The 26,323-nt window shown below is 41.2% G+C and overlaps 1 protein-coding gene across 1 annotated transcript; it reads left to right on the top strand.

Annotated features, from left to right (window-relative positions):
• Positions 1-20,629: 20,629 nt before the first annotated feature.
• LOC140184099 (uncharacterized) lies at positions 20,630-23,618 on the top strand. The gene is made up of 5 exons (XM_072234386.1): positions 20,630-20,877; positions 21,021-21,159; positions 22,191-22,538; positions 22,650-22,807; positions 23,096-23,618. The coding sequence occupies exons 1-5, from the start codon at positions 20,630-20,632 to the stop codon at positions 23,616-23,618; spliced, it is 1,416 nt and encodes a 471-aa protein (XP_072090487.1).
• Positions 23,619-26,323: the final 2,705 nt, after the last annotated feature.

Here is a 26,323-nt window from a genome sequence, read left to right as displayed (position 1 = left end):
CTTGGTTATTCTGGTTCCCTCTCTGGGGCCAAAACCAATGAACACCATTATTGCTTATGTTTTTTCAACGGTGGAGTTTCTACACCTCATAGATTAAGGTTTGAAGCTCTGCTATTCCTCGAGTATTAATGCAAAGTACTATTGTTCTTCTATTCAATTCAAGCTTATTCTTATTCCAAGATATTCATTTGCACATAAGAACATGATGAATGTGATGATCAAGTGACACTCATCACCATTCTCACTTATGAACGCGTGCCTGACATACACTTCCGTTCTACATGAAAACAAGCTTGAATGCATATCTCTTGGGACTCTAATCAATGATTCACATCATTTCCCCTCTGACAATGAGGCATCTGAATTTGATATTAGAACCTTCGTGGTATAGGCTAGAAACAATTGGCAGCATTCCTGAGATCCGGAAAGTCTAAACCTTGTCTGTGGTATTCCGAGTAGGATCTGGGAAGGGATGACTGTGACGAGCTTCAAACTCGCGACTGTGGGGCACAGTGATAGTGCGCAAAAGGATCATTGGATCTTATTCCAACACGATCAAGAACCAACAGCTAATTAGCCATGCATTTGTTGTGCCTGGTATTTTTCATCCGAGACGAGAAATCCGACAGTTGATTAGCCGTACAGAAACCATAGAGGACCATTTTCACTGAGAGGACGGGAGGTAGCCATTGACAACGGTGATCTCCAACATACATATTGCCATGGAAAGGAGTATGAATGATTGAATGAAGGCAGTAGGAAAGTAGAGATTCAGAAGGAACAACGCATCTCCATACGCTTATCTAAAATTCCTACGAATGAATTACATAAGTATCTCTATCTTTATTTTATGATTATCTATCTTTTAATTATCAAAACTTCATAACCATTTGTATCTGCCTAACTGAGATTTACAAAATGACCATAGCTTGCTTTAAGCCGACGATCTCCGTGGGATCGACCCTTACTCACGTAAGGTATTACTTGGACAACCCAGTACACTTGCTGGTCAGCTGCATGAAGTTGTGTATCACTATTTCGTGTACCAGTGTAAGTCATCCGAATAGGTAGAAAGTGAGCTGACTTTGTCAGTCAGTCCACAATCACCCAAATAACATTAAAACCGGCACTAGTCCTTGGAAGTACAAACACAAAGTCCATTGCAATACTTTCCCACTCCGATTGCGAAACCTCTAAAGGTTGCAACATCCCAGAAGGTCTTTGATGTTCAATCTTCACCTTTTAACAAGTTAAGCACTTTAAAACATATTCTGCCACATCATTCTTCATACCCGACCACCAAAACATTGTCTTTAAATCATGGTACATCTTAGTACTTCCCGAGTGATTGGAGAATCCGCTTTTGTGTGCTTCCTTTAAGATATCTTGCCGCAAAGTGCCAACATCTAGCACAATGATCCTATCCTTGAATCTCCATAACGCATCTTTATCCTTCGACACTCTCCACTGTTTCCCTTGCTCAATAGCTGGTAACACCTTCCATAATCCTTCATCATTTTCATAAGCCTTTAGGAGTTCGAATTTAAAATCACTGGAGATCTATAATCGACTCAAATACAAAGTCCCAGACACTTCTTGAATACAAATTTTCAGACTCTCGAATTCTTTGAGCAACTCCTCTTCTTGAAGCATCATCCAAGTAGCATACAATGACTTCCGATTAACGCATCCACCACTACATTCGCTTTTCCTGGATGGTAATTCAACTCAAAGTCGTAGTCCTTCAATAATTCCATCCACCTCCTCTGTCTCATATTAAGCTCTTTCTGATCAAAGAGATACTTCAAGCTCTTGTGATCAGAGAAAACTTAGAACTTAACCCCATAGAGATAATGCCTCCACACCTTTAGTGAAAACACAATCGCAGCGAGTTCTAAATCGTGCGTAGGATAATTAACTTCATGAGGTCACAACTGACGTGAGGCATACGCCACCACATTATGATGCTGCATCAGTACGCACCCTAGACCCTTCAGTGAGGCATCATTGTACACCTCGAATGACTCACTTGGCTCAGGAAACACCAACACAGGTGCGGTGGTCAACTTCTCTTTCAACGCCTGAAAGCTCTCCTCACACTCAGGAGCCCAAACAAATGGTGCATCCTTGTGGGTTAACTTTGTCAACGGCAAAGCTATTTGCGAAAAGGCTTTGATGAACCTTCGGTAATAGCCAGCTAAGCCCAGAAAATTCCTTATCTCAGTCAATGAGGTTGGTCGCCCCCAATTCATTACCGCCTCCACTTTAGATGGATCTACTGTTATCCCTTGTTTACTTACCACATGATCCAAAAACTTCACTTCACTCTTCCAGAATTCACACTTAGACAGTTTTGCATAGAGCTTCTTTTTTTTGAGTATCTACAACACGGTCCTCAAGTGTTCAGCATGCTCTTCTTCAGTCTTGGAATAAATCAGTATGCCATCAATGAAGACAACAACGAATTTATCTAAAAATGGACGGAACACTCTGTTCATATAATCCCTAAATGATGCATGAGCATCTTCTCTATCTTTTCCTAGTGAATTTACACTTGAATTGCTAAGTTTAATCAAGATTTAATATATTTTAGCCACTATGAATGCTACTTTGAGTCGTGTTCAATTTTGGTTATTTCAGGTGGCATTTTGGACGAATTTTGCAGAGTTTAAGCCAAGGCTAGAAAATGGAGAGAACGAAGAATTGATGCTGTCCACTCCACGCTGAACTTGGAATTTTCCAAGTTCAACGTGGAGCACTAACATTCCATCCAGTCAAGTTCGGCCTTGTCCAAGTTGAACTTGAGATTTTCCAAGTTCAGCATGGAATCCACACACACAAGGCAGGAAGTACGTACGCCACCATGCTGAACATGGGAAATTCCAAGTTCAGCGTGGACTTGAAAACTCCCAGGGAAGCACACGCCAGATTTCACGCTGAACTTGAACCCAATGGAATGCAATAAGGACGCCTCTCTTATCCCACGCTGAACTTGAGGTTTTTCAAGTTCAGCGTGGATCCTAACAACCAAGTGGTCCCCAAGCATTCAAGAAAAGCTGCAAATGAAGCCAGATTTATTTTGATTGAATTTTGTATTTTATTTTAAAATAGGAAAAGATATTATTTAGTTTTAGAAAATATATTTTACATTAATTAGGATTAGATATAAAAGGAAAAAGAATCTTCTCTTCTCTTCTACCTCATTCAAATTTACAGTTTACCAGAATCCTAGTTTTTACTCTGAACCATGAGCAACTAAACCTCCACTGTTAAAGTTAGGAGCTCTGTCCATTGTATGGATTGATTCTATTGTTTTTTCTATTTTAATTCATGTATTGATTCATATAATTCAAGAATTGTTTTCGTTCTTTATTTTATGAAATTGGGTGGAACGGAAGTATGACCCTCTCTCTAATTGAGTTCTTGTATAACTTAGAAAAGCTCTTTACTTGAACAATAGCTTGAAAACATATTCTCCTAAATTTCTAATTATCTGGACTTAACAGGATACGTGTACATATAATCCTCTTATATTTGGGTAATTAGGATTTCTGTGGCATATAACTAGAATTGAACTTCACCCTCTAATTGGAATCTATTGACCAAGGAATTGGCGGTTAATAAATTTTAGAGGAGACTAAAAAGGTCTAAGGAATTAGGGTTTAGTCACATATAGTTTGCCATGAATTACATCTTGCAAGATTAAAATAATTAGTAAGAAAAGTCAGTCCGGAAAATAGATAACTCTGAAGGCTTAACTATTTCTCCATATTCACAACTTGTTTACTGCTTACTTTCTGATATTCTAAATTTACTGTTTAATGCTTCTGAACCTTCAAACACATTTTTTTGTTTGTCTAACTAAGTAAATTAATCAATCATTGTTGCTTAGTGATGCAGTATTTTATAACCCACACTACTAATCGGCAAGTGCATTAGGTCGTACCAAGTAATACCTTACTGAGTAAGGGTCGATCCCACGAGGATTGGTGGATTAAGCAACAATAGCGTTTGATATGATTAGTTAGGCAAGCAGAAAAGAGTGTTTTGGTGTTCAAAAAGCATTAAACAGTAAATTAAGAAATTCATAAATATATATGGGAAAACAGTTAAGACTTCAGAGTTATCTATTTTTCCGGATTAACTTTTCTTACTAACTATTTTAATTATGTAGGATTTAATTTATGGCAAACTATATATGACTAGACCCTAATTCCTTAGACCTTTCTAGTCTCCTCTAAAATTCATTAACTGCCAATTCCTTGGTCAATTAATTCCAATTAAAAGGTATATGATCAAATTCCAGTTTGCATGCCACAAAAACTCTAATTACCCAAAGAATAAAAGGATTATATGTCACGTATCCTGTTAAATCTAGATAATTAGAATTTAGGAGAATATGTTTTCAAGCTGTTGTTCAAGTATAGAGCTTTTCCAAGTTATACAAGAACTCAAATAGAAAGAGGGTCATACTTCCGTTCCACCCAAATTCATAAGATAAAGAACGAAAACAATTCTTAAATATAAATCCAAAACATAAATTAAAATAGAAAAAGTAATAAAATCAATCCATACAAATAGACAGAGCTCCTAACCTTAACAGTGGAGGTTTAGTTGCTCATGGAATGTAGAATGTAAATTTGTATAGAATTCCCTAATGGAATCCCTCTAATGTAATGTACCTAATAGAAGAGAAGTCTTCCCTTTTTATAACTAATCCTAATTAATTTAAAATCTAATATTTTAAATTAAGATAATATCTTTTCCTATTTTAAAATAAAATTTGAATTTAAATCAAAATTAACTAACTACTCCGTGTCTTGTAACGTGGGGACCACTTGGCTTCACTGGATCTGCGCCTAACTTGGGTGCTAAAATGGGGCCCAGAAATCACCCCTAGCGGTTTCTACGTTTTCTGCACGTGGCGCATGTCACGCGTACGCGTCGATAGTCTCTTCTGCAAGTCACGCGGACGCGTCGGTCATGCGTCCGTGTCGCTGAGCAAATTTTCAAATCACGCGTACGTGTCAGTCACGCGCACGCGTCGCCATGGAAAGCTCCAAATCACGTGTACGCGTCAGTAACACGTATGCGTCGCTCCTCGCTGAAAACTCTTTTGATTCTTGAGCTGCAGAAACTCCATCAAATCCAGTCGAATGCTACCTAAAATAAACAAAATTGCAAAAGACTCAAAGTAGCATCCATATTGGCTAAAAGATAATTAATTCTTTATTAAACTCAACAATTTAGATGAAAATTTACTAGAAAAAGATAGAAAAGATGCTCACGCATCACTTAGTCCATCAATCCTCGTGGGATCAACCCTCATTCACTTGAGGTACTACTTGGTACCACCCGGTGTACTTGCGGGTTAGTTTGTGGTTATAAATTCCACACCAATAAATACTGCAGGAGTGTTTGTCAACCTAAAAGACATTATAGTGTATTCGTAATGACCATAACGAGTCCTGAAAGCTATCTTAGGGATATCCTCTCGCCTCACCCATATCTGGTGGTAACCGGATCGCAAATTAATCTTGGAGAAAACCCCAGCTCCTTGTAACTAATCCATGAGATCATCAATTCTCGGCAGCGGGTACTTATTCTTTATTGTGACCTTGTTTAGCTACTTGTAATCCACTTAGAGCCGTATACTCCCGTCTTTCTTCTTTACTAGTAACACTGGCGCACCCCATTGGGAAACACTTGGCCGGATAAAGTTCTTACCCAACAAATCATCTAACTGAGACTTTAGCTCGGCCATTTCTAGTGGTGACATCCTATAAGGAGCACTTGAAATTGGTCCAGCCCCAGGCACCAACTCAATAGCAAACTCAACCTGTTGGTTAGGTGGAAATTCATCAATATCATCGAGAAACACTTCCGAAAACTCACACACAACCAGAATTTGTTCCAGTCTTTGATCATCACCCTAAACACCTACAGTTAACAATAAGATACCCTGACATACAGTCCCAGAACAATTCACCATCATAGAATTCAAGTAATAGCTATTCAATACAACCGGTCTTTTTATACCTTTTGGCATAAAGTAAACCGATTTTGCAGAACAATCAAGCAGGACATGGTTCTCAGATAACCAGTCCAATCCCAAGATAAGATCGAGACCGATCATCGGCAAGCAGATAAAATTATGGACAAAGTCACGTTGCTTGACCCTAAATGCAACTTGTGGGCATCCTAGCCTAGTTATCATGGCTTCATGGGTGGCATTATACACCTTTAGGTCATAACCTAAGACTACAATCTTCAAGCCTAACTCACTAGCTTTTTTGAATGCAATGAATGAATGCGTTGCTCCCGAATCAAATAAAGCATTTAAAGTTTGACCAGCCATTTCACAGTTACCTCGAATAAGTGCCTCGGATCCCTGAGCACCTATAGCTGAGGTGGTGAACACCCGACCAGTCTGTTGTGCCTTCCCAGCACCTTGTTTCTGCTTCTCCGGATAGTTTGCGGTTTTATGCCCCGCTTTACCACAAGAATAACACAAACCTCATCTGGCCTTCCACAAGGTTCCCGAATGGTGACTTCTACACCTAGCACAAGCTTGCTCATTTTGAGGCTGCTTCTCAAACCTTTTTCCTTGGGAGTTGTTGTTGTTGGGCTTCCTGAAAGAGCCTCCCCTCTTGAAAGGCGGAGCTCTAGGTGCAAAGCTCTTCCTTCGGTTTTATGGGAATGATCCCTTGTGGCTCCCTCTCTCAGCAGCTACCTTCTTCACACACTATTCAGCAACACCCTACTCTTGTTCACTAACTCGGAGAAAGTCCTAATCTCCATTGGTCCCACTGAGCTGAAGATATCACTCCGGAGTCCTCCTTCATACTTAATGCACTTCCATTCCTCAGAGTCTCCTGGAGTCCCCTGACACATACGGGAAAACCTGAATAGCTCCTCAAACTTGTCGATATACTCAGATACAAATATAGTATGCTGCTTCAGCTGCAGCAACTCAAGTTCCTTGCCCGTCCTGGCAGAAGTTGGAAAGTACTTCTTATAGAACTCCTCCCGAAAGACATCCCAGGTGATATAGTCATCACCATGCTGCAGGAGACGTTGGACTCCTTGCCACCAATTCAATGCTTCCCCAGTGAGCAAATAGGTAGCAAACTCAACACGCCGCCCTTCAGGTACCACTTGCGCTTGCAGTGCTCGCTCCATAGCCTAAAACATAGGTGGATTAACTTTCAAAAAGTTTGCCAATGTCATCGGGCCCTGAACTCCACCTCCATCATTGCCATGGTTGTTCATCTGTTGTCCAACAGCCTCAATAGTGGCCTGCATCACCGCAGCCATGTTTTCCAACGCTGTCATAAAGTTCACCGGGTCATTTGGGTTGATCTCCGGTGCACGAGCACTAGTACAACCTCCCCCACGGCCTCTACCGCGTCCACGAGGTGCCATCTGGTTCCTATACACAACAAACAATCGATATTAAGTTGATTAGTCTCAATATCGGAATTTTAGTGCTTCAAAGTACCAAATGTATGCTCATGAACGTTTATGCCAGTTATATCAAGCAGATATACTAATAGCACATAACACACATACAAAGAATGCACAGAAGCATAGTTAGTTTGTCCCTCCGACTCTACAGGAACGAACTGCCCTAATACCATGATGTAACACCCTACCATGTAGAGTCTTATGCTTAAGTCATAAGTCAGAGACGGCAAGGTATTACGACCTCTAAAAATAAAAATTTAGTACGTATAGTAGTGTGAAAAATGATTATAACTAGGAGCCTTTGAAGAAAAAGGGGTAAAACAAAATCGTAACTTGAAAGCACAACACTCCGATCGAGAACGTAACGAATAAAAGAATAAACCAAAGCGAGAATATATATATATACAGAGGAGTGTCAAAAACAGGAATATCAAAACTCAAAATCCGGTTGCGAAGATAACCGGTCTGAGCATCCGAAAGGAAACCCAAAGGGACATAAATTCAGAAAACCTATTCTCCAAAATCTCCTCTAAGAAGAGTCATCACAGTTTGTATTATTCAATGGAGATAAAAGTGTCTAAGTAAAACATATAAAACCAAAACAGAGTCCTGAGAACAAAGGATCTTCGCTAATCCAGAAGCCTCCAGCATGCTTCAGCGAGAAGCCTCACGTCCTGCATCTGAAAACCACAAAATCCGCATGGGTGAGAACCAAAGGTTCTCAGTATGGTAAAAGTACCCACATATCTAACATGTAATGTCCTGGGAAAGCCAAAGGCAATCCTAGAACTTCCCCTAGATAAATTCAAAGCTTATAAACAAGCTAAACCATAAATGGCAACTGCCTAAAGATTCTTCAGTCTAACTAATACTTCCCTTTCCAATTCCTTCAGACCTCCCAACCACCAGCAGGAGTATAATATGGCAAACACAGTTATATCAAACAAGAGATATACAAATAGGAAATAGATATGGCACTAAGACGATTAGCAAGTAATATGCAATCAATTAGGCAACTCCAAACAATTCACAAAATATGCATATGATGTATGCCTGTCCCTAATGGCTGATGATATCATCTGTTGGTTATATAGCCAACCCGACAAGTCCTGGTAGCTAACCATTGGACTGTCCCTCTATCGTGCATACCCAACTCGAGTTATCGTCAATCATCATCATGATCATAATCATAATCATAATCCATATCCAACACCCTCACTAGTGTATATTTACGGGGACGAGCTCATTTGAAACTTTCATAGTGTCCTGCCACACTTACGACATAGGGTTAGCAGAGTATCGAGTCTCCACCTGGAGCACGTGGTGGCTAGCCACTGCTTTCACCCAGGGAAACTCGTATCTCAGATAGTGAAAGTGCAACATTCATATTTCATTCAATAGCATATATGCATTTATACTCAGCCATAATCAATAATGGCTCCGCTGTAACTCGGCAATAACTCATCCATCCGGCTCACAGTTCAATCTAGAACCAGCCAATTTATCAGCAAATACAGCCCTTCGGCTCATGGCACACACAGCACTTCCACCGCCATCCTCCGTATCTCATATAATCATCATTGATCATAACTTTTCCCCTTGCTGCATTCACAAGTTACCACATCCCTTAGCTCCTTTCTCATTGCTAGGCATATCATAATGATTTAAGACATAAGGGGTAAGATCGGAGGCTTGAAAGTATGAATTTGGCTTTTATAACTCAAAATACACTTTGGGATGAAAACAGGGCCACGCTTACGCATCCATCACATGCACGCGTAGATGGCCATAAATTTCATCGACGCGTATGCATCGCCCACATGCACGCGTGGGCTGGAAAACAGCCAAATGACACATACGCGTGGGTGCGTTTGTGCCCTATGCACAAAACTGACACAATTCTGGCACAACTCTCGGGAAAATAACAGGGCATTTGGTGCAGCGCATCGATGCGCACGCGTGGACCACGCGCACGCGTGGATGGTGCGTTTCTAAAAAAATGACGCGTATGCATCAGGCACGCCTACGCGTGGGGGGTTTTCTGCTAAAAAATTTTCTAAGTTAAAAGCTGCAGATTTCACAAATTAAACCCTCAATCTTCCAATGGATATAACTTCTTCATTTAAAATAATTTTTTGCCCATTCTTTGAACGGCATGAACATCCCAAATCTAATTTCATTTCTAAATAAGTTTGGCACAAAAAGGGGATCGGGAGTCCAAGTTATGTCCCGTCAAAGTATGCCCAAAAACCATATTTTCATACAAAACCACAAAGTGCCATTTTCAAAACAAACCATTTTCAATATTTTTCAAGAACAACCAAAACATACCAATTTCATCCCTTTTTGAAATAAATCAAATATACCAAAATCATCATCAAGCCTCCTCAACTCACACATTAACACCTTACCACAATTCACAAAACCATCATCCTACCATTTTAACACTTCTCAATCAAATGGCTAAAAGACAAACACATTAACATGTCATACATCCTTCCTCATCCCAATTTTCAATAATACCATTTTCAATCAACCATCATTACACATAACCCATATCATACTCACCATCAACATGGTTTCACCCACAATTCAACCTCAATCATTAATCAAGCATATATCACAACATGCATTTTTCTCATATATCACACCAACAAGGCATCAATATTCATAATCACATATATGACCACATCATATATCTCAAATATTCAATAACATCAACAATTCAATGCCTATCTTAGGGCCTCTAGCCTAAGTTTTCACACCACATTACATTTTAGATACAGGAAACCGAGACCATACCTTAGCCGATTTTCCAAGCTCAACCAGAGCACTTCCAAATCACTTGTCCACAAGCTCTCAAGATCTCAACACCTCTAAGAATAGATTTTTATCACACCAATGCCCTTTCCAAGCTTTTCAAATCCCAATCAAGCTCCAATATTCACATACACACTTTCTAAGCCACAATCATCATACCCAAATACAACATCTTAATACCCAAACATCATAGAACATCATATTACACTAGAGTTGAGAATTTTACCACACCCAAGGTTTAAGGAGATAAGATTAATATTCTCCTTCAAGAGAGTTGGGTCCTATAACATCAAAGAGCTCAAAATATCAACACTTTCTCCATAAAATTCGAAAATTAGGGATGAAGAACTGAAATAATTTCGTGACTGTTCCGAGGGTTACCTGAAACGTGTAGCTCGGTCGTCTGGAAAGGCCCGAGGTGGGGGTTCAGGGACCCGAGCTTGATATGTTGAGTGGTTGGTGGTTGTACCTGCAATGACACTCCGATGCTTAAGTTAGCATGGGTCCAAGCAGATATGTGTAGAATGTGGAATGAATGCCATACCTGGGTGCTCCAGTGTATTTATAGTAGTTGGCCGTGATCTTCCCTGGATAAGATATTCTTATCTTATCTTATCTTTGGGAGTTTTATCTCTATCTTTGTGGAACCGCCTTTTCTAGGCCTTTTCGGCCTTTAGGTTTTGGGCTGCGTTCCTTTTGATGGGCCTTCCTTGCTTTATTGTCCGAGGTCCGACCTGTAGGCGTGAGCCTTAGGACGAGGTCGGACCTTTTATGAATTTGCCGAGTTGGAGGAGCCCGGTCAGGGTATGAACAGTGCCCCTGCCCGAGTTCGTCCTTTTTGGGAGGTCGAGCTCGGGCATAGTAGTTTTTCAAAATTCAAAAATGGCCGTTCCTGCATTTATTGCATGTTACCGTTTTTCCTCGATTTCCGTTCGGGCTCTGTGAAGGCTTTATTTATTTGCCCCTTTCCTCCTTTTTTCTGCGTTTTTGTTTTTCTTTATCCTTTTCGAGCACTGCTTCCTCTTTCTCTTTGCTCTGCTTCCCCGAATCTCTCCGTGTGCCTTTCTGGGGTTCCCTCTGTGCCGTCGTTTTGTTCTCCTTGCTCGCCGTCTTCGTTTTCTTTCTTCCAGGTTTGTTCCCATGTTTCTCTTTTCTTGTGCACATATGTTTCTGTTCTTTGTGTGGCTCTTGTTTGTTTCTTTTTCTTTATGCCTGGGTTACCCCGAAAAGAGGCGCCGCCATTGCTTGTTGTTTGTATATGGGGGGGCTCTTTTTGTTCTCTGGTATTTTTTGTTCCGGGTTGCCGCATTTTCTTCGTGGGGTTTTGTTTCTTGTTTGGCTAACTGAGTTTTTGCTGTCTTCTCTATGTGATTTTTGCTTGCTGTTGTATTCTTCTTTGTAGGTAAGATTTTTATGTCTCGAAAGGTTCTTCAAGCGATGTCGACTAAGATTCCATGTGGTCTTGGTTGGGTAGACCCTCTTCCTCTAAGAGTCCCTTCTGTGGTAGATTCTGAGTATTTAGCTAGGTTCCGTAGGCACTGTAGCATATGTGAAAATAGAGAGTCTGAGAGGGATTATGATTCCGAGGATAGAGTGTGCTTCCCGCCCTTAGATAGTTCCGAGAAGCTCTTCTTTTATGCTTATGATTGTTTTTTCTCTAAGCTGGGTGTCCGACTTCCCTTTACCGATCTGGAGTCCGAGGTGTTATGGTCTTGTAACCTTGCCCCTACGCAGCTCCATCCAAATTCTTGGGCGTTTTTAAAGCTGTTTCAACTTTTGTGCCAGTTTTTGGGCGTCTCCCCCTCTATTTCTCTTTTTTCCTATCTGTTTGTGTTGACGAAGCCGGGGTCGGGTGGAGGGAAGGTATCTTGGGTCTCTTTTAGGGCTAACCAGGGAAGGAAGTTTTGTACCCTGTATGATGAGTCCTTTCATGATTTTAAGAACTTTTATTTCAAGGTCCGGGCTACTGGAGACGTCCGACCTTTCTTTCTAGATGAGAGTGGGGAGCCTTCTTTTCCTCTTTGTTGGCAGGAGAATATAGTGTCTGCTAAGTATACCTTTGAGAGTCTAGATGAGGTGGAGCAGGCTTTTGTGGGTGTGGTGAGCAGTTTATGGGGTCGGGCACCTCACTTGGACACGAAGAAAATGTTGGGAGATCCAAGCCTTCTCCGTTCTGAGTTAGGTAGTTCCCGACCTCTCCGAGATTCATCTTTTTTTAGTATTTTGGTTTTGCTTGTTTTGGTGGAATTTCTGTTGTGGTAATCCTTTTTCTTTTATTTCTGCAGAGATGTCTTCTCAGGCGGATTCCATGAAGTTCCTTCGTCGGACAAAGAAGTCTGTGGCTGCTCGAAATATCGAGGCTGGGGAGGCTTCTGCCCGATCTTCTCCGAAGAAGACTACTGTGGGTGTCACTACTCGGTCGAAGGCTATTCCGACTCCCCAGTTCCGACCTATAAGTCAGGATCCTCCGACCTCTGGGCCTGCTACCTCTTCTCCTCCTTCGTCCTCGGGTCCTCCTCCCAAGAAGCAGAAGACCTCTCAAGAGCTTGCGGGTTTTAATGACAAGGATTTTGATGCTCTTGGTTGGATTGAACGGCATATTCTTCCTCAGACATTTATTTCTACTGATGATGTGTCTATGGAACACCATTTTCAGTATATGGCGCGGAGTTGTGTCCGGATGGCTAGTCTTCATGCCGCTATTGCCCGGGAGTTCAAGAAATCCCCCATTGGCGCGACCAGCTCCCGACTTGAGAAGGCTCAGTCTGAGTTCGAGAGGATTAGTGAGCTGAAGGCTGCTAGGATTACTGAGCTGGAGGCCTCTTTGGAGAAAGAGAAAGCTAAAGCTACCGCGGCTGTGGCGGCAGCGAAAGCATCTGACGAGATGGCGAAGGCGGCGACGGAGAATTATACTCGGATATATGCCGAGCTTGTGGAGACAAAGGAGAGGTTGCAATCCGCTCAGGATGATTTTTACGAGCTAGAAGGTCATGTGGCTAAGGGTATGGATGCTATGTTTGAAAATTTGAAGGCTCAGGTCCGGGTTCTTGCTCCTGACCTGGATCTGAGCTTATTTAGTACGGATAACGTTGTTGTGGAGGGAAAGATTGTTCCTGCTCCCAACGAGGATGAGGTTCCGGTGTCCGACCCCAAAGTTCCGGTTGCGAACCCGACTTCACCTTTGGCCGGGGATGGATCTGGTGTGGAGGTTTTAAACCGGGATGACGGTGCCGTCGATGCAGTCCCGATTTCTATGTTTCCTCCGCAGCCTTCTGTTGATGTGGAGTCCGGAAAGGACCTTGATCCTCTGTAATCTTTTATTTTTGGTTTTTTGCCCGACCTGTGGGCTCTTTTGTTTTTGGATGGTTTCTGTGAACGCTTTGGACGCCTTTTGCTATTAGCTACTTTGTAGTAACTTTTTAGCTTATTATGCGGTGTTTTGTTCGCGTTTTGACTTTTTGTTCCGCTTTTATGCTTTTTAGTTGTTTTTGGATAACAACCTTTTAGCTAGCGCTTGAAACTTTTGTTTTACCCCTTCCTTTGATTTCGTTTTTTCGCTTGTACTTTTTAGTTGTTTTTGTATAGCAACTTTTTAGTAAGCGTTTTCGAAATCTTTGCTTTTGCCGTTTTAAGGCTTCTTTCTTTGATCCGGGCTTTTTTCTCGGACCTCGGGCGTTCGAGTACCCCCCTTTGTTGGGTCCGACCTTGTCGTTGGTCGCCCTTTTAAGTTATTTTTGTAATCTCTTTTTATTTGGCTTTTTGAGCCTTTTCAGAGTTGCTTTATAACTTCTCACATTAATTTGAACCTCGTCGCTTTATCTTTGCCGACCTTATGTGGTCTCTTGGCAAATGATTTTTTGCGTTTTGCCGAGCATAAATTAATGCGCCTTGGCGGGGTACTTTCTAGGATTTGTTTCATCATGAGGAAGAAGAAAAGAAAATAGAAAAATTCGATTAGTATTAAAAAAAAGAATATTTACAGAGTGTTTACCCTTGACTAGGTCGGGTGCCTTATTTGACCGGGTGTCTCATTAAAAAACCCTTGTAGGGAAAAAGAGTACACCTCGGGTTAAATTTTTCTAGCTGTAGTACCGTCTTAGATTACAGGCGTGCCAGGCCCTGGGCAGCTCATTGCCTTCTAGGTCGGATATTTTGTAATAGCCTGTACCTAAGACTTCTGTTACCTTGTAGGGTCCTTTCCAATTTGCAGCTAGCTTTCCTTCTCCCGACTTTTGTGTTCCGATGTCTTTTCGGATTAGAATCAGGTCGTGAATGGAGAAGCTTCGCTTTATTACTTTCTAATTGTATCTGAGGGCCGTTTCGCCGTTTTAAGGCTTCTTCTCGGATCCGGGCTCTTTCTCGGACCTCGGGGAGGAGGTCGAGTTCTTCCTTTTGTGCCTGCGGGTTACCTTCTTCGCTGTAGAAGATGACTCTGGGTGACCCTTCATCTATTTCGATAGGAATCATTGCCTCCATCCCGTAAGCTAGTCGGAATGGCGATTCTCCCGTTGTGGAGTGTGGGGTTGTCCGATATGCCCATAGTACCTGGGGGAGCTCCTCGGCCCATGCCCCTTTGGCCTCTTGGAGTCTTCGTTTTAACCCGGCCAAGATGACTTTATTTGCGGCCTCTGCTTGTCCATTGGCTTGTGGGTGCTCGACTGAGGTGAATTGCTGTTTGATTTTTAGTTCGGCCACCAAGTTCTGAAAACTTGTGTCCGTGAACTGTGTTCCATTGTCTGTTGTGATGGAGTAGGGGACTCCGAACCTTGTGACAATGTTTTTGTATAGGAATTTGCGGCTTTTCTGAGCCGTAATGGTGGCTAAGGGTTCAGCTTCGATCCACTTTGTGAAGTAGTCGACCCCTACTATGAGGTATTTGACTTGCCCCGGTCCTTGGGGGAACGGGCCGAGTAGGTCAAGTCCCCATTTTGCGAAGGGCCATGGTGCGGTGATGCTGATAAGGTCTTCTGGTGGTGCCTTGTGGAAATTGGCGTGTTTTTGGCAGGGGGGCATATTTTCACAAATTCCGTTGCGTCTTTCTGCAAGGTCGGCCAGTAGAACCCGGCTCGGACTACTTTTTTGGATAATGCCCGAGCTCCGAGATGGTTCCCACACATGCCTCCGTGGACTTCTACGAGGACGTTCTTTGTTTCTGAGGTCGGGACGCACCTAAGGAGGGGATTTGAGAATCCTCTTCTGTATAATACGTCGTGAATTAGTGTATAATTCTGGGCCTCTTTCGTGAGTCTTTTAGCTTCCTTTCTTTCGGCGGGAAGAGTTCCCGACCTCAGGTAGTTGAGTATGGGGGTCATCCATCCTTGCTGTTGGTTGGATATATTTAGCGTTTCTTCCTCTCTTAGCACGGAGGGGGATTGTAAGGTTTCCTGGAGGAGACTTCTGTTGTTGCCTCCGGGCTTGGTGCTGGCGAGCTTTGAGAGGGCGTCTGCCCGGGCGTTTTGTTCCCGAGGTATGTGCTGAATCTGTATCTCTGAAAAGTGGCGTAGTTGTGCCTGTGTTTGGTCCAGGTATTTTTTCATGGTGGGGTCTTTGGCCTGGTAGCTTCCATTTACTTGTGATGTGACGACCTGGGAGTCGCTGAAGATCGTGATTTTCTGGGCTCCGACCTCTTCGGCTAGCTTTAAACCTGCTAGTAGGGCCTCGTATTCGGCTTGGTTGTTCGAAGCCTGGAACTCGAATTTTAGGGATAGTTCTATCCGCGTTCCTTGGTCGCTTTCGAGTATAACCCCGGCTCCGCTTCCAGTTTTGTTTGAGGACCCGTCGACATACAGGTTCCATGAGAGTGGGGTTCCAGGGGTCTCAGTGTATTCTGCGATGAAGTCGGCTAGATACTGAGATTTTATGGCAGTCCGGGTTTCATAGTGGAGGTCGAACTCGGATAGCTCCACCGCCCATTGCAGTATTCGTCCTGCCAGGTCTGTTTTTTGGAGGATGTGTCTCATGGGTTGGTTTGTCCGGACTTTGATGGTGTGGGCTTGAAAGTAGGGACGGAGCCTCCGAGCTGTGAACACTAGGGCGTAGGCGAATTTTTCTATCTTCTGATAGTTTAATTCGGCCCCTTGTAGTGCCTTGCTTACAAAGTATATGGGGCGTTGTCCTTGGTCATTTTCTCGTATTAATGCTGAAGCGACTGCTCGATGTCCAACCGAGAGGTATAGTACGAGCTCTTCTCCTTTTAAAGGTCGGGTAAGGATTGGTGGCTGCCTGAGGAATTCCTTGAATTCTTGGAAGGCTTTTTCGCACTCCGGGGTCCATGAGAAGGGCTTCCCTTTCTTTAGGAGTGAGTAGAGAGGTAGTGATTTTATTGCTGATCCTGCCAAGAATCTTGATAGGGCGGCTAGCCTTCCATTCAGTTGTTGTACTTCTTTGACACACGTCGGGCTCTTCATATTGAGTATCGCTTGGCATTTGTCCGGGTTTGCTTCGATGCCCCTTTGAGTCAGCATGAAGCCTAAGAATTTTCCGGCCTCTGCGGCGAAGGTGCACTTTGTTGGGTTAAGTCTCATGTTGTGTTTTCTGAGGGTACCGAAGATACTGGTGAGGTCGGTCAACAAGTTTTTTTCTTCTTGTGTCTTTACCAGCATGTCGTCGACATACACCTCCAGCTGTAATCCGATGTGCTCTGAGAACACTTTGTTCATTAGCCTCTGGTAGGTTGCCCCTGCGTTCTTCAGCCCGAAGGGCATCACTACGTAGCAGTAGTTTGCCCTTGGGGTTATGAACGAGGTCTTTTCCTGGTCGGGTCCGTACATCGGGATCTGATTGTATCCCGAGTATGCGTCCATGAAGGAGAGATATCTATAGCCTGAGGCTGCGTCTACTAAGGCGTCGATGTTTGGTAGTGGATATGGGTCTTTACGGCAGGCTTTGTTGAGATCTGTGTAATCGACGCACATCCTCCATTTTCCATTGGGCTTTTTCACCAGGACCACGTTTGCGAGCCATAGGGGGTATTTTACTTCCCTAATGAACCCTGCATCTAGCAGTGCTTGTACTTGTTCTTCTATTGCTTGCATGCGCTCGGGTCCGAGCTTTCGGCGTCTTTGTTGGACAGGTCGGGATCCCGGGTAAACTGATAGCTTATGGCACATCAGGTCGGGGCTTATGCCTAGCATGTCGGAGGCTTTCCAGGCGAAGAGGTCGGAATTCTCCCTTAAGAGGGTTATGAGTTCCTCCTTTAGGCCCGCTTCGAGGTTTGTTCCTATGTTTGTTATTTTTTCAGGTGTGTTCCCAATCTGGACTTTTTCGGTTTCTCCCTCTGGTTGTGGCCGAAGATCTTCTCGGGATTGAACTCGTCCGAGTTCTATTGTATTGACCTCTTTCCCTTTTAGGCTCAGGCTTTCGTTGTAACATCGCCGCGCTAGGTTTTGGTCACCTTTTAGGGTAGCGATTCCTTTTGTGTTAGGGAACTTCATACAGAGGTGTGGGGTCGAGACTATAGCTGCCAGTCTGTTTAGGGTTGGTCGCCCAATGAGGGCATTGTATGCTGAAGTGACGTCGACTATAATGTAGTCGATGCTTAATGTTTTAGATTGCTCGCCTTTTCCAAAGGTAGTGTGTAGCGAGATGTATCCTAAGGGATGGATCGGGGTATCCCCTAGCCCAAATAGGTCGGTGGGATAGGCCTTTAGTTCTTTTTCTTCAAGTCCGAGCTTGTCGAAGGCCGTTTTGAACAGGATATCTGCTGAGCTTCCCTGGTCAATCAGGGTTCGATGTAAGTTGGCGTTTGCTAGGATAATGGTGATTACCATTGGATCGTCGTGCCCGGGTATTATCCCTTGAGCATCTTCTCGGGTAAATGAGATAGTAGGTAATTCGGGCAGGGGACTGTCTTCTCGGACGTGATAGACTTCTTTGAGGTGTCTTTTTCGCGAGGATCTGGATGTTCCTCCGCCAGCAAAACCTCCATTTATCATGTGAACGTGCCTTTCAGGGGTTCGTGGGGTTTGTTCGGCCCGATCTTCGTTATCTCCCCGCCTTCTCTTCCTGGTCTCTTCTCCTTTCTCTGCTATGTATCTGTCGAGTTTTCCTTCTCTGGCTAGCTTTTCTATAACATTTTTTAGGTCGTAGCAGTCGTTAGTAGAATGACCGTAGAGCTTGTGATATTCACAGTATTCGGACCGATCTCTCCCCGCTCTCTTGTGTTTTAGCGGTCGGGGCGGTGGGATCTTTTCGGTGTGGCATACTTCTCTGTAGATGTCTACCAGGGAGACTCGGAGGGGGTGTAGTTGTGGTACTTCCGTGGCTTGTCCGAGTTGGGTTCTTCCTTCTTCTTCTGTTCCCGATCTCGATCTCGGAGTGGGTAGGTTGATTCCTTCCTAGAAGAGTCTCTTAGCTGGGAGGTTTCCTCCATGTTGATATATTTTTCTGCCCGCTCCTGCACCTCGTATAGGGAGGTCGGGTATCGTTTGGATAGGGATTGGCTAAACGGTCCCTCTTTTAGGCCGTTTGCTAGTCCCATGATGGCTGCTTCAGTGGGCAAGTGTTGTATGTCCAGGCAGGCTTTGTTGAATCGCTCCATGTATTCTCGGAGAGTTTCTTGATTACCTTGTTTGATCCCGAGTAGACTGGGGGCATGTTTTGTCTTGTCCTTTTGAATAGAGAACCTTGTTAGGAATTTTTTGGTTAGGTCTTCGAAGCTGGTGATTGATCTTGGTGGCAGGTTGTCGAACCACTTCATGGCTGACTTGGTGAGAGTGGTGGGGAAGGCTTTGCACCGAATCGCGTCGGAGGCGTCGACTAGGTACATTCTGCTTCTGAAGTTGCTGAGGTGGTGACTTGGATCGGTGGTGCCGTCGTAGAGATCCATATCGGGTGGTTTGAAGTTCCGCGGTACCTTCTCCTTCATGATCTCTTGCGTGAAGGGATCATGGTTACCTTCGGGGGTGGTGCCGCGTTCTGTCCGGTCTTTCAGGTTGGCCTCTATTTTCCGCAGTTTTTCTTCTAATTCTCTGCGCTTTCGAGTCTCCCTTCTCAGATCTTGTTCAGTTTCTTTCTGCTTCTTTATGTCCTCTTCGAGTTGTTTCAGTCGGTTTTGTTGTGCCTGGACTGCTTCTAGAATTTCCGAGCTCTTCTCTTTTTCGGAATTTTGTGGATCTTTGTTTGGGAGTGATGTCTTTGGGCGATTCTGTTTGTTTCCTCCTGGAGTGCGTGGTGATAGAGGGCTGTCCGGTCGTTCTCCGGTGTCAATTTCGTCCTCTTGATCGGATGCAGCGTGGTCATTGTTGTGAGGGTTGTCCGCCATGGTAGAGGGATGACTTCCAGGTCCCCAGAAACGGCGCCAATGTTCCGAGGGTTACCTGAAACGTGTAGCTCGGTCGTCTGGAAAGGCCCGAGGTGGGGGTTCAGGGACCCGAGCTTGATATGTTGAGTGGTTGGTGGTTGTACCTGCAATGACACTCCGATGCTTAAGTTAGCATGGGTCCAAGCAGATATGTGTAGAATGTGGAATGAATGCCATACCTGGGTGCTCCAGTGTATTTATAGTAGTTGGCCGTGATCTTCCCTGGATAAGATATTCTTATCTTATCTTATCTTTGGGAGTTTTATCTCTATCTTTGTGGAACCGCCTTTTCTAGGCCTTTTCGGCCTTTAGGTTTTGGGCTGCGTTCCTTTTGATGGGCCTTCCTTGCTTTATTGTCCGAGGTCTGACCTGTAGGCGTGAGCCTTAGGACGAGGTCGGACCTTTTATGAATTTGCCGAGTTGGAGGAGCCCGGTCAGGGTATGAACAGTGACTTACCTTAAGAATAAAGTAGTGGGTTTTGTATAGCTTTTCATGATGAATGCATGGCCACAAACGGTGCGGCAATCGGAGCTCTAAATCAAACGTTATGGTGGTTTGAAGATCAAACAAGGGTTAAAACTTGAGAGAGTGTTCTTCCTCCATTTGCTTCCATTTTCAGCGTGTTTCTTAAGTGTAGTGAGGAGAGAGAGTGCTGAAATGAGTGTATTAGGTTTAGTTAGGTTGGGCCAAGGGCCCAATATGGGTCCAGTTAGCCCGATTTGCCTCGTTCGGTCTAATCTTGGTCCGATTTCTACAAAATTAGTATCGAAATTCTCGTCTCAATTTTCTCTACCATATTTAGCCATAAAAATCACATTTTTAGCTTTCTAGAATAAATTCTCATTTATGGGTTAATTAGTTATTAATTAACCAGGTTTTACAGCAAATGGAAAGAGTAGCAGTCTGTAGACGTCAGGGTCTACTCCGTTGATAATTAGTTATTAATTCATATATTTAATTTTTTATCATTATTTTTTATTCTCTTATTTTATGTGTTTAATAAAGTTGATACCTTAGCTCACTTAATTCTTTTAGAACCAATGGAAGATATTGATGTTATCCTAGGCATGGATTGGTTAGCAGCTTGTCATGCTGATGTGAGTTGTTACTCCAAAATTGTGAAATTTGACATTTCTGGTATCTCACCTTTTATTTTTAAGGGTGACGATTATCCCACTTTAGCTAGCATCATCTCATCGATGAGTGCAATGCAATTAATGGATAAGGGGAGCCAAGGAATTTTGGCATTTGATAGAGACGTTATGCTGAAGTGCCTAGTCTTGATCAGGTTCCTATTGTTAGAGAATTTTCTGACGTGTTTCCTGATGAGCTACCAGGAATGCCACCTGACCACGAAGTTGAATTTTCCATATAATTAGCCCCAAGAGTCCAGCTTGTGTCTATTCCTCCCTATCGTATGGCTCCAACTAGGTTACAAGAATTAAAGGTTCAATTGAAAGACATGCTGGAGAAAGGATTCATTTGTCCTAGAACGTTTCCATGGGGAGCTCCTGTTCTATTTGTAAAGAAGAAGGATGGAACGATGCAACTATGTGTGGACTATAGTATCGTTAGCTCAATAAGATAACTAATTGCAATAAGTATCCATTGCCAAGGATTGAGGATTTTTTTTATCAACTTCAAGGAGCTACTTGTTTTTCAAAAATCGACCTGCGTTTAGGGTACTATCAATTGAAGATAAAAGAGAGAGACATTCCAAAAATTGCCTTTCATACCCGCTATGTACACTATGAGTTCTTAGTAATGTCCTTTGGTTTGACGAATATGCCAGCAGCTTTCATGGATTTGATGAATTGAGTCTTCAAACATTTCTTAGATAATTTTTTTATCGTCTTCATCGATGATATCTTGGTGCATTCAAAAAGTGCTACAGAGTACAAGTATCATTTGAGGATTGTGTTACAAAACTTAAGGGATCACAAGCTTTATACTAAGTTTTCTAAATTTGAGTTTTGACTTGATCAAGTGACATTTTGGGGCATGTTGTATCAAAAGATAGAATCATGGTGGATCCAAAGAAGGTTAAAGCCGTTCAGAAGCGGCCAAAGCCTAGTATAGTGACAAAAATCTGTAGCTTTCTAGGGTTGGCCGGATACTATCGGCAATTCATCAAGCACTTGTCAAGAATTTCTACACCATTAACCAAGTTAACCCAGAAGAATGTAAGGTTTCAATGGTCAGAAGCTTGTGAGAAAAGTTTCTAGACGCTTAAGGTTTGTCTAACCTTAGCCTTGTCCTTGTTTTACCATCCGGGTTTGGGGGATTCTTAGACTTTTGTGATGCATCTTGGATAGGACTTGGTTGTGTATGACCGCGTTATTGCCTATGCCTCGCGAAAACTCAAGAAGCATAGGTAGAATTATCCAACTCGTGATTTGAAAATGGCAACGGTCATTTTTACTTTGAAGATTTGAAGGCACTACCTTTAAAGTGAGACATGTGAGATCTATACAAATCACAAGAGTTTGAAGTATATCTTTTAACAAAAGAATTTGAATTTGAGACAACGAAGATGGATGGAGTTGCTAAAGGATTATGATTGTACCATCTTGTATCATCATGGCAAGGCAAATGTTATAGCGGATGTCCTTAGTAGAAAGTCGATGGGTAGTTTGGCCCATATCACTCTTGCAAGGAATTGTTGAAGAAGTCAACCAATTAGAGGCTGGTGGAATTCAATTTGACCTCAGAGAATCAAGAGTTTTCTTAGCACATGTCCAAGCCCAATCTTCCTTGGTAGAACAGATCAAGTATGCACGAAGTAATGACTCAAAGTTAAAGAAGCTTATGGAAGATGTTCGTAATAGGAAGAACTCAGAGTTTTCTCTTGATCAAGATGTTTTGCGTTGTGGGCAATGCTTATGTGTGCCAGATAATTACAACTTAAAGAAAGCTATTTTGAAGGAGGCTCATAATTCTAAGTACATGGTTCATTCAAGCTCCAACAAGATGTATCAAGATTTGAAATAATTGTTTTGGTGAGAAGACATGAAGAAAGACATAGAAATTTTCATTTTTCATTACTTAACTTACCAACAGGTTAAGGCTGAACATCAAAGGCCCGCTGAATTATTACAACAAATTGAGATACTTGAATGGAAGTGGAAAAGGATTACAATAGATTTTGTAACAGGTTTACCTCATAGCTTTAAAGGTTTAATTGATTCAATTTGGATAATTGTGGATAAAATGACAAAGTAAGCCCACTTTCTTCCGGTGAAAACAACTTTTAGTGCAGGTTGGTATGCTCAACTTTATGCTTATAAGATAGCTAAACTACATAGAATTTCAATATCCATTATTTCAGATCGCGGATCTTAGTTCACCTTTCATTTTTTGAAATTTTTTTAGAGAGCGTTAGAAACTTGTTTAGATCTTAGTACAAATTTTCACCGTCAAACCGATGAAAAATTGGAGAGGACGATCCAAACATTGGAAGACATGTTAAGGTGTTGTGTTCTAGATTTTGGTAAAAATTGGGACAGCTATCTACCTTTGATCGAATTCTCTTATAATAATAGTTTTCAAACCAGCATTCAATTGGCACCATTTGAGACTCTTTATGAAAGGGGATGTAGATCACCTATTAGGTGGTTTGAGGTGGGTGAGGTTAAATTTTTTAGGCCAAATTTGGTACAAGATGCAATTGAGAATGTTCGCTTAACAAGAGAACGTTTATTAGCAACTCAGAGTAGGCAGAAGGCTTATGTTGATAATAGGAGGAGTAACTTAGAATTTTTAGTGGGTGATCAAGTGTTTGTTAAGGTGTCGCCTATAAAGGGAGTGATGAGGTTTGGAAAGAGAGGGAAGCATAGTCTTCGTTATATTGGCCCATTTGAGATATTGGACATAATAGGTGCAGTTACTTACCGCTTGGCATTGCTGCCTGAGTTATCTATGATTCATCCAGTTTTTTACGTATCAATATTGTGTAAATACCTTCTCGACTCATCTCATGTGCTCGCACCACAAGTCATAGAGCTAAAGGAGGATTTATCATTTGAATAGAAACCAATAGCTATAGTTGATCGTCAAGTAAAAAAACTACGTTCTAAAGAGATAGCATCTGTGAAAGTTATTTGAAAAAATCATTCAGAAAAAGAAGCAACTTGGGAGGTTGAAAATGCCATGCGCGACAAGTATCTGCACTTGTTTGAGACTGAAGGTAATTATCATACAAGTTTGAAATTCAGGAACCGAATTTTCTAAAAGGGAGAGAATGTAGTAACCGAAAAAAAAGAGGAAGAGAAAAGCACGTGGGCGGCACATGCCCCCACTTAAATCTCTTTTTTCTCTTCCTGAACTATCTCGAGCTCTCTACCCCTCTCTATCTCTCATTTCTTTTTTTCATTCTTTCATAAAAGAGAAAGAAAAAAACCAAACTCTCTCATTTCTTTCTCTCCTCTTCCATTCTATCTTCTTCATTTCAAAATTTTTATTTCAACCACAACATACTAGATTTTATTTTATCTTCCTCTTTTATCTCTATTTTAATACATCATTTATATCCAAAAAAAATTATTTTTTATAATCCCAAATCAAGGAGTTCATCTTAATGAGTGAAAGAAGTATTCAACTTTTGAGTTCAGGTTATTATTGAGGTTTCAAGGTAATTTTTTGATTCAATAATTAGCTACATCTCTAATTTTTGTCATCTCTATATTTATAGCTATGCATAAATCCAAATTAGGAATTTTAGAGTTAGGAAATTTGGGACTTTTGTCAAAATGAATAAGATTATGTTAATTGACAATATTAATAGCTCACAAATATCATTATTGTCATATTTCTAGAGTTGTAGAATTATTAGACATCATTTGGTAGCTCGTTGACATGCTCAGAGTTGCTTCCGGTTCCTTGAAATCAAGTTATGAGTGAATATTATGTCTATAATTATTTTTAAGTATACCATTATCAATATTTAAATTAAATCATTATTTTTAGCTAGCATTTAAAAATATTTTATTGTTGTGATTTTTGAGTAATTGGAATGGATATCGATTTCCGAAAACTACTCATAATTTTATAAAGATACACGAGACGATATTTATATATTTTATAAAGCATACATGTTTTTTTTATTTGTATTTGTTAAACTTTAATTAAATTTTTAATATGAATTCTTATATATATATATATATATATATATATATATATATATATATTGTTTTTATGAAATTTAGTAATATGTTACAAGTATTAAAAATGGTTATATGTGATTTGGTTTGGTTTGGTTTGGGACTCTGACTAGAAAATCATAGTTAACGGAGGTTATGACGTTAACCTAGATGCATCTGGCTCAAATCTCAGTTAGCAGGGGCATTGCTAGCCTAATGTATAGACCACACATTAAAACTGTTATAACGTATAGACACACTAGAGGAAAGGGCTACCTTTAAAGGTGGAGCCACCTTAAGTGTGTAATATTCGATTTTATTTGATTTGATTTGATTAATATGAATTTCTCATCTTTGGAAAGAAATATAATTTTCATGGTAAAACTTGTATTATCTCATGTGGGTTATAGATGTAATGTTTACTTACTAAGTTGCAAAATTTACCCTATTATATTTTCATATTTTTCAAATACAAGTGTCATTCCATGTTCCATTTCATCTGCTCCTCAGTAGATTTTAGTCATTTCGGTAAGCCCTTCTTCTTTTCAAGGGCTAAGTAATTATGTAATGGAACCTTTGCTCAAAATCTAGATTATGTCAATGCTCCATATGTTACAGACAGAGTCCTCGTGTGGGTTATATTATTTTAAATTTCGAACTATTTAGATAGTAATTATAACTTGTTTATGTAAAACGTATGGATTCAATTATATACTTTAGTTATCAACATAATATTTATGATGCAATTTTTGACATGTTAGATTGTGGATATGATTGAAATATGATGTTGTCTTTGAAAATTGATGTTTACTATTGATATAAGAAGATAATATTCATGTTGGTAAGATTCTAAGAATCGAGGAGATTCTGTCCTTTTTTCTAAAAAATTTGGTCATTTGCCTTGGTAAGGGACGCATCCCTTGAGCGCCAGTCATAGCTTGGTTTGGGCTATGACACAGTGATGATGACTTATTAGAGAGCAACCAGCAAATTATACCCCTCTTCTTAGTGCATAGTAAATTCATTTGCCTCTATAATTTATGCTCTATATTCACTACAAGAATAATTAGTTTTAGCGACAAACTTTTAGCGGCAATAATACAATGGCCGTTATTTTTTTTATTTAAGTTATGCTTTTGTGGCAATTATATATTTGCCGTTGTTACTATATCTTATTGCAGTAATTATCTTTATTGCCACTAATATATTTGCCATAGAGTTATGACTAATATTATTATCATTAAAATATTTTTTGGTGAAAAAATTTTAGTGGCTATAAAATTATGGCCAGTATTATTCTTATTAAAATTATAGTGTAATAACAATTATTATTATTACTATCATTACCTTTTTAATAAAATATTTTTAGTAGCCATAAAATTATGGCTAGTCTTAGTTTTAGTAAAATAATCTTGTATCTAAACTAAAGAAATGACTGAAATAAGGGATTCAGAAAAACCAAAGAAAGACGTGTTAGAGAAGAGAGCCTAACCTCACCGCCAAGCTCACCGTAGCGGTTGCTGCCGCCCTCGCTGCTACAGTTCAGATCAAGCAACTGTGCTCTTTGACTCAGATTCTTCTATCCCTTTCTATGTT

Source organism: Arachis hypogaea, chromosome 4 (assembly GCF_003086295.3).
Source record: "Arachis hypogaea cultivar Tifrunner chromosome 4, arahy.Tifrunner.gnm2.J5K5, whole genome shotgun sequence".
NCBI lineage: Eukaryota > Viridiplantae > Streptophyta > Magnoliopsida > Fabales > Fabaceae > Arachis > Arachis hypogaea.
The sequence above is the reverse complement of the archived record's forward strand: the minus strand, read 5'-3'. Positions and strand labels throughout refer to the sequence as shown.

Excerpts from the sequence above, each read along its gene's own strand:
- LOC140184099 (XM_072234386.1), top strand. The coding sequence starts at position 20,630 with ATGGAAGATATTGATGTTATCCTAGGCATGGATTGGTTAGCAGCTTGT. Across the intron at positions 20,878-21,020 it reads AAGTGCCTAGTCTTGATCAG|GTTACAAGAATTAAAGGTTC; the intron begins GTTCCTATTGTT and ends GGCTCCAACTAG. Across the intron at positions 22,539-22,649 it reads CTCATAATTCTAAGTACATG|GTTAAGGCTGAACATCAAAG; the intron begins GTTCATTCAAGC and ends ACTTACCAACAG.